We start from the raw sequence: 12,024 nt of genomic DNA, 5'->3' as shown, positions 1-12,024 counted from the left end.
AAGTCCCGCCGGCACGAGGTTAAATATGGAATTTTTACACCTTTTTTTCCCCTTTTTCTGGGATTTTCTCCACCCCAAATCCAACAAGCACGAGGTTAAATACGGAATTTTTTTTCCTTCTGTCTTTGATTTTTGTTTTTTGGGGATTTTGGCCGCCGCAAAGTCCAACCAGCATGGGAATTTTTTTTCCTTCTGTCTTTGATTTTTGATTTTTGTTTTTTGGGGATTTTGGCCGCCGCAAAGTCCAACCAGCACGAGGATAAATATTGAAAATTTAACACTTTTTTTCCTTTTTTTGGTGATTCTGTGCGCCACAAAGTCCCGCCGGCACGAGGACAGATAGCGAGTTTTGAACACTTTTTTTTCCTTTTTTCGGGGGATTTTGGCCACCGCAAAGTCCAACCACCACGATGATAAATATTGAATTTTTAACGCTTCTTTTTTTCCTTTTTCCGGGGGATTTCGCCCACCTCCAAGTCCCGCCAGCACAACGATAAACATTGAATTTTTAATGCTTCTTTTTTTCCTTTTTCCGGGGGATTTTGGCCACCACAAACTCCAACCACCACAACGATAAACATTGAATTTTTTTCCCTTCTGTCTTTGATTTTTTTTTGGGTTTTTGGGGATTTTGGCCACCTCAAAGTCCAACAAACACGATGATAAATGATGATAAATAGTGAAATTTTTTCCATTCTGGCTTTGATTTTTTTCCTTTTTTTGGGGATTTTGGCCACCTCCAAGTCCAACCACCACGACGATAAACACCGAATTTTTAACGCTTCTTTTTTTTCCTTTTTCCGGGGGATTTCGCCCACCTCCAAGTCCCGCCAGCACGATGATAAATATTGAATTTTTTTCCCTTCTGTCTTTGATTTTTTTTTGTTTTTCGGGGAATTTTGGCCACCGCAAACTCCAACCACCACGACGATAAATATTGAATTTTTAACGCTTCTTTTTTTTCCTTTTTCCGGGGGATTTCGCCCAGCTCCAAGTCCCGCCAGCACACTGACAAACACTGAATTCCAACCCTTTTTTTCCCCACCTCCCGGCCCTTCCGAGCGCCTCCGAGTCCCACCATGGCGGCGCTCCGGGCCGGCGGCGCGCTCAGGTGTCGCGCAGGTGCGCGGGCTTGGCCTTGCCCACGGCCTTCTTCTCCTTGACGCGGCGGTTCTGGAACCAGATGGTGACCTGGCGCTCGCTCAGGCTGGTGGCGCCCGCGATGCGCCGCCGCTTCTCCTTGGTGATGAAGCGGCTGGCGGCGAACTCGCGCTCCAGCTCCTTCAGCTGCGGCTTCGTGTAGGGAACGCGCTTCTTGCGGCCGCGCCGGAACGGGCTGGGCTCGGCCTGCAGCGGCACCACGTCTGGGGGGCGGAAAAATGGGGGAAAATGGGGTTAGAATGGGAATTATGGGGTTAAAGAGGTCACTGTAGGGAACGCGCTTCTTGCGGCCGCGCCGGAACGGGCTGGGCTCGGCCTGCAGCGGCACCACGTCTGGGGGGCGGAAAAATGGGGGAAAATGGGGTTAGAATGGGAATTATGGGGTTAAAGAGGTCACTGTAGGGAACGCGCTTCTTGCGGCCGCGCCGGAACGGGCTGGGCTCGGCCTGCAGCGGCACCACGTCTGGGGGGCGGAAAAATGGGGGAAAATGGGGTTAGAATGGGAATTATGGGGTTAAAGAGGTCACTGTAGGGAACGCGCTTCTTGCGGCCGCGCCGGAACGGGCTGGGCTCGGCCTGCAGCGGCACCACGTCTGGGGGGCGGAAAAATGGGGGAAAATGGGGTTAGAATGGGAATTATGGGGTTAAAGAGGTCACTGTAGGGAACGCGCTTCTTGCGGCCGCGCCGGAACGGGCTGGGCTCGGCCTGCAGCGGCACCACGTCTGGGGGGCGGAAAAATGGGGGAAAATGGGGTTAGAATGGGAATTATGGGGTTAAAGAGGTCACTGTAGGGAACGCGCTTCTTGCGGCCGCGCCGGAACGGGCTGGGCTCGGCCTGCAGCGGCACCACGTCTGGGGGGCGGAAAAATGGGGGAAAATGGGGTTAGAATGGGAATTATGGGGTTAAAGAGGTCACTGTAGGGAACGCGCTTCTTGCGGCCGCGCCGGAACGGGCTGGGCTCGGCCTGCAGCGGCACCACGTCTGGGGGGCGGAAAAATGGGGGAAAATGGGGTTAGAATGGGAATTATGGGGTTAAAGAGGTCACTGTAGGGAACGCGCTTCTTGCGGCCGCGCCGGAACGGGCTGGGCTCGGCCTGCAGCGGCACCACGTCTGGGGGGCGGAAAAATGGGGGAAAATGGGGTTAGAATGGGAATTATGGGGTTAAAGAGGTCACTGTAGGGAACGCGCTTCTTGCGGCCGCGCCGGAACGGGCTGGGCTCGGCCTGCAGCGGCACCACGTCTGGGGGGCGGAAAAATGGGGGAAAATGGGGTTAGAATGGGAATTATGGGGTTAAAGAGGTCACTGTAGGGAACGCGCTTCTTGCGGCCGCGCCGGAACGGGCTGGGCTCGGCCTGCAGCGGCACCACGTCTGGGGGGCGGAAAAATGGGGGAAAATGGGGTTAGAATGGGAATTATGGGGTTAAAGAGGTCACTGTAGGGAACGCGCTTCTTGCGGCCGCGCCGGAACGGGCTGGGCTCGGCCTGCAGCGGCACCACGTCTGGGGGGCGGAAAAATGGGGGAAAATGGGGTTAGAATGGGAATTATGGGGTTAAAGAGGTCACTGTAGGGAACGCGCTTCTTGCGGCCGCGCCGGAACGGGCTGGGCTCGGCCTGCAGCGGCACCACGTCTGGGGGGCGGAAAAATGGGGGAAAATGGGGTTAGAATGGGAATTATGGGGTTAAAGAGGTCACTGTAGGGAACGCGCTTCTTGCGGCCGCGCCGGAACGGGCTGGGCTCGGCCTGCAGCGGCACCACGTCTGGGGGGCGGAAAAATGGGGGAAAATGGGGTTAGAATGGGAATTATGGGGTTAAAGAGGTCACTGTAGGGAACGCGCTTCTTGCGGCCGCGCCGGAACGGGCTGGGCTCGGCCTGCAGCGGCACCACGTCTGGGGGGCGGAAAAATGGGGGAAAATGGGGTTAGAATGGGAATTATGGGGTTAAAGAGGTCACTGTAGGGAACGCGCTTCTTGCGGCCGCGCCGGAACGGGCTGGGCTCGGCCTGCAGCGGCACCACGTCTGGGGGGCGGAAAAATGGGGGAAAATGGGGTTAGAATGGGAATTATGGGGTTAAAGAGGTCACTGTAGGGAACGCGCTTCTTGCGGCCGCGCCGGAACGGGCTGGGCTCGGCCTGCAGCAGCACCACGTCTGGAACGGGGGGAAATGGGGAAAATGGGTAAAAACGGGTAAAAAAAAGGGAATTATGGGGGGAAAATGGGTAAAAAATGGGTAAAAATGGGAATTATTGGGTTAATAAAGGGGGTAAAGGGGTCACTGTAGGGAACGGCGCTTCTTGCGGCCCCGCCGGGACGGGCTGGGCTCGGCCTGCAGCGGCACCACGTCTGGGGGGCGGAAAAATGGGGGAAAATGGGTAAAAAAGGGGTAAAAGGGGGGGGGAATGGGGTTAGAATGGGAATTATTGGGTTAATAAAGGGTTTGGGGCAGGAAACGCGATTTTTGGGGCCCCGCCGGGACGGGCTGGGCTCGGCCTGCAGCAGCACCACGTCTGCAGTGGGAAATGGGGTTAGAAATGGAGAAATTGGGCAAAAACGGGAGTAGAATGGGGGAAATGGGTAAAAATGGGAATTACGGGCATAAAGGGGTTAAGAGTGAAGAGGGGTGAGGTGAAAATGAGCCAATAAATGGGGTTGGAATGGGGGAAATGGGTGAAAATTGGGTTAGAATTGGGAGAAATTGGTAAAAATGGAGTTAGAATGGGGGGAAATGGGTAAAAATTGGGTTGGAATTGGGGGTTGGGGTAAAAACGGCGATAAAAGGGTTAAAGGGAAAGCGGGGTGAAGTGGAAATGGGTAAAAATGGGCTTAGAACGGGGGGAAATGGGTAAAAATGGGAATTATGGGGATAAAGGGGTTAAAAGCGAAGTGGAAACGGGTAAAAAATCGGGATGTGGGGAAAAGGGGAATTGCGGTGGGTGGGAGGGAGAGGAAGAACGGGGAAAAGGGGGGGGAAAGGGGAAAAAGGGGAGAGGAGCGGGAAAAGAAGGGACAAAAATGGGGAAAAATGGAAATGAGGGGGAAACAGCGAGGGAAGAAGATAAAAGGGTTAAAGGGAAAGCGGGGTGAAGTGGAAATGGGTAAAAATGGGCTTAGAACGGGGGGAAATGGGTAAAAATGGGAATTATGGGGATAAAGGGGTTAAAAGCGAAGTGGAAACGGGTAAAAAATCGGGATGTGGGGAAAAGGGGAATTGCGGTGGGTGGGAGGGAGAGGAAGAACGGGGAAAAGGGGGGGGAAAGGGGAAAAAGGGGAGAGGAGCGGGAAAAGAAGGGACAAAAATGGGGAAAAATGGAAATGAGGGGGAAAGAGCGAGGGAAGGGGGAAGAAAGAGGAGAGAAAATGGGGGGGAAGGGGGAAAGGAGCGGGAAAAAGGGACAAAAATGGGGAAAAAATGGAAATGAGGGGGAAAGAGGGAGGGAAGGGGGGAGAAGGAGGAGGGAAAATGGGGAAAAGGGGAAAGGAGCGAGAAAAGAAGGAAAAAAATGGAAAAAAAATCATGGAAATGAGGGGGAAAGAGCGAGGGAAGAGGGGAGAAGGAGGAGGGAAAATGGGGAAAAGGGGAAAGGAGCGGGAAAAAGGGACAAAAATGGGAAAAAAATGGAAATGAGGGGGGAAGGGAGGGAAGAGGGGAAGAAGGAGGAGAGAAAATGGGGGAAATGGGGAAAAGGAGCCGGAAAAGAAGGGACAAAAAGGGGGAAAAAATGGAAATGAGGGGGAAAGAGCGAGGGAAGAGGGGAGAAGGAGGAGGGAAAATGGGGGGGAAGGGGGAAAAGGGGGAAAGGAGCGGGAAAGGAAGGGACAAAAATGGAAAAAAATGGAAATGAGGGGGAAAGAGCGAGGGAAGAGGGGAGAAGGAGGAGGGAAAAAAGGGAGAAAATGGGGAAAGGAGCGAGAAAAGAAGGGACAAAAAGGGAAAAAATGGAAATGAGGGGGAAAGAGCGAGGGAAGAGGGGAGAAGGAGGAGAAGGGAAAGGAGGGGGAAGGGGAGGGAGGGGGGAGAAAGAGGAGGGAAAATGGGGGAAAATGGGGAAAATGGGGAAAGGAGCGGGAAAAGGGGGGAGAAGGGGAAGAAAGGGGGCGGAAAGGGGAAAAGCAGGACAAGGCCGGCACAGGAGCGATAGGGCTGCGGAGCTGCGGGAAACGGAACCAAACCGGGACCATTCCCGGTGCGCCTTGGCCGCCGACGAGCGAGCAGCGCCCGCCCGCGGGCACCGCGGGCGCCTCGAACCCCGCTTTTTGGGCGAGATTCGGAGCTTTTTTGGGCGATTTGCGGGGTTTTTGGGGGATATTCGGAGCTTTTTTGGGCGATTTGTGGGGTTTTTGGGGGATATTCGGGGTTTTTTGGGCGATATTCGGGGTTTTTTGGGCGATATTCGGGGTTTTCACCTTTTCCCTCCTTCCTCTTTCTCCTCCCACCCCCTTTTTCCTTTTCCCGCAGAGGAAAATCTGCCGTGGACAGCCCCAAAACCCCGCCCGGAGCCCCCGAACCCCAAAAATCCCCTCCGAGGGGCCAAAAGAACCCAAATTTCCCCCTCTCCAGCGGCTTTTTGGGGGCGCCGGGGAAGGGGAAAGGCTCCGGGACCGGGGGGATTTGGGGACATTTGGGGACACCCCCAGCCCGTTCTGGCGCTGCCGGGAGGGGGGCGAAGCTCCCCGCGGAATTTTGGGAGCCCTCGCAGGGATTTCGGGGGAGCCGAGCCCCCAAATCCGGCGCCCCAAAAAGGGGCAGGAAGATGGAGGCGAGCGCTGCTAGGAGCGCCGCCCTAATTACGGCCCAGGCGTTAATTGGGGAGGTTTTGGGGGGCAGCGGCTCCTTTTTGGGGGGTCACAAAGCGGAGCGGGGTCCCCCAAAACGCAAAAACCCCGCACGCAGCCGGCGCCGCGCGGCCGGATTCCCTTCGTGCCGCCCCCAAAATCCCGCAAAAACCCCGATTTGGGTTTGTTTTTGTGAGGATAAAAAGGGAATAAAGGATTGTGCCACCCCCAGCCCAGGATAACGCCCCCCCCTCGCTCTCCCAACCCACACCCAGGGTCCCCCAAATAATTTGGGGTTTCCGCAGGGGAATTTTGTGGTTTCCGAGCTGCTCCAGAAGGGGAATTTTGGGGCCTTTCCCCCCTTTTCAGGCTCTCCCCAAACAGCTCCGTCTGTCACTTGACACCTCCGTCGTTAATTGCGCTAATTGGGAGCTGATTGAGCGCACAGCCCCCAGCCCACCGAGCCGCTCCGGGCTTCGTTTTTAGCGGGATTTTCATTTTTTTCTCCTTTTTTTTGGAGCTCTCCGCCCGCGGGGGAGCGGCGGGAGGGGAGGGAGCGGGAAGGGCAGAATTCGGGAATTACCGCGGAATTTTGGAGAGTGGATTGGCTCGGGAGAAAGGGCAGAATTGGGGAATTTCGGAGATTGGATCTGGCCGGGATTGGCTCGAGAAAAAGGGCGGAATTCGGGAATTACCGCGGAATTTTGGAGATTGGATTGCTCCAGGAAAAAGAGCAGAATCAGGGAATTAGCGCGGGTTTGGGGCCAGGAGAAAAGGAAGATTTCAGGGATTAACTCCGGGTTTTTGGGGCCGGGATTGGCTCCCAAGGAAGGGCAGAATTATGGAATTAACTGCAAGATTTCGGGGATTAACACCGGGTTTTGGGGCCGGGATTGGCTCCCAAGGAAGGGCAGAATTATGGAATTAACTCCGGGTTTTGGGGCCGGGACTGGCTCCCAAGGAAGGGCAGAATTATGGAATTAACTCCCGGTTTTTGAGGCCGGGACTGGCTCCGAAGGAAGGGCAGGTTCAGGAAATTAACTCCCGTTTTTGGGGCCGGGATTGGCTCCCAAGGAAGGGGAGAATTATGGAATTAACTCCGGGTTTTGGGGCCGGGACAGGCTCCCAAGGAAGGGGAGAATTATGGAATTAACTCCGGGTTTTGGGGCCGGGACAGGCTCCCAAGGAAGGGGAGAATTATGGAATTAACTCCGGGTTTTGGGGCCGGGACAGGCTCCCAAGGAAGGGGAGAATTATGGAATTAACTCCGGGTTTTGGGGCCGGGACAGGCTCCCAAGGAAGGGGAGAATTATGGAATTAACTCCCGGTTTTTGAGGCCGGGACTGGCTCCCAAGGAAGGGCAGGTTCAGGGAATTAGCGCGGGGTTTGGGGCCAGGAGAAAAGGAAGATTTCGGGGATTAACTCCGGGTTTTGGGGCCGGGACTGGCTCCCAAGGAAGGGCAGAATTATGGAATTAACTGCGGGTTTGGGGCCGGGATTGGCTGCCGAGCAAGGGCAGGATCAGGGAATTAGCGCGGGTTTGGGGCCGCGCTGGCCTCGCCCCGCCGAGCGTGCCCGTGCACATTGCCCGCTCCGCTCCGAGCATTCCTGAGCCGCTTCCCTCTAATTACCAGCCCGGAGCTGCGCGGGCACATGGAATACACGGAACGGGCGGAATTGAGGGGAAACGCGGAATACAGCCGGATATCGGGGTACAGGGAGCCAGTGCACCCGGATATGGGGGAGAAATGCACCCGGATATGGGGGAGAAATGTGCCCCGATATACGGAATAAACGCACCCGGATATGGGGAATATATGGAATTAATATGTACTGATATATGGAATAAATACACCCGGATATATGGAATTAATATATACGGATATATGGAATAAACACACTCAGATATAGGGAATATATGGAATTAATATGTACGGATATATGGAATAAACACACCCGGATATGGGGAATATATGGAATTAATGCATCCGGATATATGGAATAAATACATACAGATATAGGGAATATATGGAATTCATGCATCCGGATATATGGAATAAACATACCCGGATATAGGGAATATATGGAATTAACATGTACGGATATATGGAATAAACACACCCGGATATATGGAATTAATATACCGGGATATATGGAATAAACACACCCAGATATAAGGAATATATGGAATTAATGCATCCGGATATATGGAATTAATACACCCAGATATATGAAATATATGGAATTAATACACCCAGATATATGGAGTAAACACACACAGATATATGGAATTAATATACCGGGATATATGGAATAAACACACCCAGATATAGGGAATATATGGAATTAACATGTACGGATATATGGAATAAACACACCCGGATATATGGAATTAATATACCGGGATATATGGAATAAACACACACAGATATATGGAATATATGGAATTAATGCATCCGGATATATGGAATAAACACACCCAGATATAAGGAATATATGGAATTAATGCATCCGGATATATGGAATTAATACACCCAGATATATGAAATATATGGAATTAATACACCCAGATATATGGAGTAAACACACACAGATATATGGAATTAATATACCGGGATATATGGAATAAACACACACAGATATAGGGAATTAATACATCCGGATATATGGAATAAATACACCCAGATATAGGGAATATATGGAATTAATATATCCGGATATACGGAATAAACACACCCAGATATAGGGAATTAATATATCTGGATATATGGAATAAACACACACAGATATAGGGAATTAATACATCCGGATATATGGAATAAATACACCCAGATATAGGGAATATATGGAATTAATATATCCGGATATACGGAATAAACACACCCAGATATAGGGAATTAATATATCTGGATATATGGAATAAACACACACAGATATAGGGAATTAATACATCCGGATATATGGAATAAATGGAATTAATACACCCAGATATATGGAGTAAACACACACAGATATATGGAATTAATATACCGGGATATATGGAATAAACACACCCAGATATAGGGAATATATGGAATTAATATATCCGGATATATGGAATTAATATACCGGGCTATATGGAATAAATAATTAATACATATTCCATATATGGGATATATGGAAGAGATGGAATCATGTACGGAATATATCTGGATATATGGGAAAAAAAAAACCCGGATAAATGGAATAAATATATTGGGATATGTGGGATAGCCGGCTGTGTGGAATAGATGGGATATGGGGGTGTGGGATAAATTGAATATATGGGATAGATCTGGATATCGGGGGTGTGTCGAATAATTTGGAATATAAGGGACAGACGGGATAAATAGATCGGGATACATGGGATAGAGGGAATATACAGAATGTGTGGGATAGAAGGGAATATATGGAATTAATATATCCGGATATATGGAATTAATATACCGGGCTATATGGAATAAATAATTAATACATATTCCATATATGGGATATATGGAAGAGATGGAATCATGTACGGAATATATCTGGATATATGGAAAAAAAAAATATACCCGGATAGATGGAATAAATATATTGGGATATGTGGGATAGCCGGCTGTGTGGAATAGATGGGATATGGGGGTGTGGGATAAATTGAATATATGGGATAGATCTGGATATCGGGGGTGTGTCGAATAATTTGGAATATAAGGGACAGACGGGATAAATAGATCGGGATACATGGGATGGATGGGATAGCTGGAATACATCGGGAGAGATATATGAGATGGGATAAATGGGATACATGGAATATATGGGATATATGGGATAAATGGGGTAGATTGAATAGATGGGATAAAAGGAGCATTTGGGATAGATGCGGATATATGGGATAGATGGGATACACGGAATATATGGGATAAATGGGGTAGATGGGATAAATGGGATACATGGAATATATGGGATATATGGGATAAATGGGGTAGATTGAATAGATGGGATAAAAGGAGCATTTGGGATAGATGCGGATATATGGGATAGATGGGATAAATATATCGGGATATGTGGGATAAATGGGATACACGGAATATATGGGACAGATGGGATAAATGGGATAGATGGGATAAATAGATCGGGATATATGGGATAGATGGGATAAATATATCGGGATATGTGGGATAAATGGGATACACGGAATATATGGGACAGATGGGATAAATGGGAAAGATGGGATAAATAGATCGGGATATATGGGAAAGATGGGATACACGGAATATATGGGATAAATGGGGTAGATTGAATAGATGGGATATAAGGAGCATTTGGGATAGATGCGGATATATGGGATAAATATATCGGGATATACGAAATATATGGGATAGATGGAATATATGGGATATATGGGATACACGGGATATATGAAATATATGGGATGGATGGAATGATGGAATATATGGAATAGGTGGGATATATGGGATACACGGAATATATGGGACAGATGGGACAAACACACCGGGACACATGGAATAAATCGGGATGTACGGGATAGGGGGACAAACACACCGGGACACATGGAATAAATCGGGATATACGGGATAGGTGGGATAGATGGGATAAATATATCGGGACATACGAAATACATGGGATAGATGGAATAGATGGGATATGTGGGATAAATGGGATACACGGAATATATGAAATATATGGGATAGATGGAATGATGGAATATATGGAATAGATGGGATACACGGGCTACGCGGGATATATGGGACAGATGGGACAAATACATCGGGATAATGGAATAAATCGGGATATATGGGATAGATGGGATAAATATATCGGGATATACGAAATACATGGAATGATGGAATATATGGAATATATGGGATAGATGGAATATATGGGATACACGGGATATATGGGACAGATGGGACAAACACCGGGACACACGGAATAAATCGGGATGTACGGCACAGGTGGGACACAGGGGATTTCTGGGCTCCGCGGGATGGGATAACTCAGCCCCCGCTCCCGGTGCCGCTCCCGGCGCCGCTCCCGGTGCCGCTCCTACCTGGGAACGGCGACTTCCAGAGGTGCGCGGGCTGCCCTTGCTCCTTGGAGCAGTAAACCTGCCCGTCCCAGCCGTTGGCCAGCGCCCAGGGCTGGTAGCCTTCCATGGGAAGCAAAGCCTCGTGCCGCGGCTCGGGCAGCGCCGGCACCACCGACACGTCCAAGTAGCCCGGCACGGCCTGGTACGAGCCCGGGAAGCCGGGGTAGAACGGGAACTCCTTGGCCCGCGCCGGCAGCTCCTCGCCGGCCAGCGGCGCGCCCGCCTCGGCGAACTTGTCGGGCGGGTGGTAGCCGCAGGGCTTCTGCGGCAGGTTGACGCCGGCCAGGCGGCAGCCGTAGTAGCCGGGCGCGAAGGGGTAGCCGCCGTAGCCCAGCGAGCCCGACGGGCACTGCCGCGCCGGCTCCGCGCCCGCCAGCTCCGCGAACGCGGCTCCGTCCGCGCCGCCGCCGCCGCCGCCGCCCGCCGCCAGCCCGGCGTGCGGCAGCATCTCCCGGCAGTGGCCCAGGCCGTCCCGGCAGTGGCCCAGGCTCTCCCGGCAGTGGCCCAGGCTCTCCCGGCAGTGGCCCAGGCTCTCCCGGCAGTGGCCCAGGCTCTCCCGGCAGTGGCCCAGGCTCTCCCGGCAGTGGCCCAGGCTCTCCCGGCAGTGGCCCAGGCTCTCCATGCGCGGCTTCTCCCGCGGCGCGTCCTCGCAGCGGCAGCCGAGCGCGTCGGGCCAGCGCGGGGGGAGCCCGAGCGGCGCCGTCATGTCATGCCGCGCTGCCGCCGCCTCCCGCCGCCCTTCCTCTGCCTCCTCCTCCTCCTCCTAATCGCGGCCGTCCTGCGGCGGGGCTGAGCTGGGCCTGCAGACCACCCGTGTCCCCCCCTCCCCATTCCCGGTTTTCCGCGAGATTCCAAAGGGATAACCCCCACACACTTCTTTATTTTTAATTAGTTACAATCGTCATTAATTATTTTTAATTTTTTGAAATTTAAAAAAAATTAAAAATTGGGTTTTTTTAATTTTTCGGAGCTGCCG

General features: G+C 51.6%; 1 protein-coding gene across 1 annotated transcript; it reads right to left on the bottom strand.

Annotated features, from left to right (window-relative positions):
• Nucleotides 1–1,107: 1,107 nt before the first annotated feature.
• HOXC13 (homeobox C13) lies at nt 1,108–11,754 on the bottom strand. Its single transcript, XM_041403906.1, has 3 exons — nt 11,637–11,754; nt 11,010–11,492; nt 1,108–1,364 (listed from the first exon to the last, which is right to left on the bottom strand). Exons 1-3 carry the CDS (start codon nt 11,752–11,754, stop codon nt 1,108–1,110), a joined length of 858 nt encoding a protein of 285 aa, XP_041259840.1.
• Nucleotides 11,755–12,024: the final 270 nt, after the last annotated feature.

The sequence above is a fragment of the Onychostruthus taczanowskii genome, unplaced genomic scaffold (genome assembly GCF_017590055.1).
Source record: "Onychostruthus taczanowskii isolate IOZ18803 unplaced genomic scaffold, ASM1759005v1 scaffold206, whole genome shotgun sequence".
Lineage (NCBI taxonomy): Eukaryota > Metazoa > Chordata > Aves > Passeriformes > Passeridae > Onychostruthus > Onychostruthus taczanowskii.
This window is presented reverse-complemented; position numbering and strand designations above follow the sequence as displayed.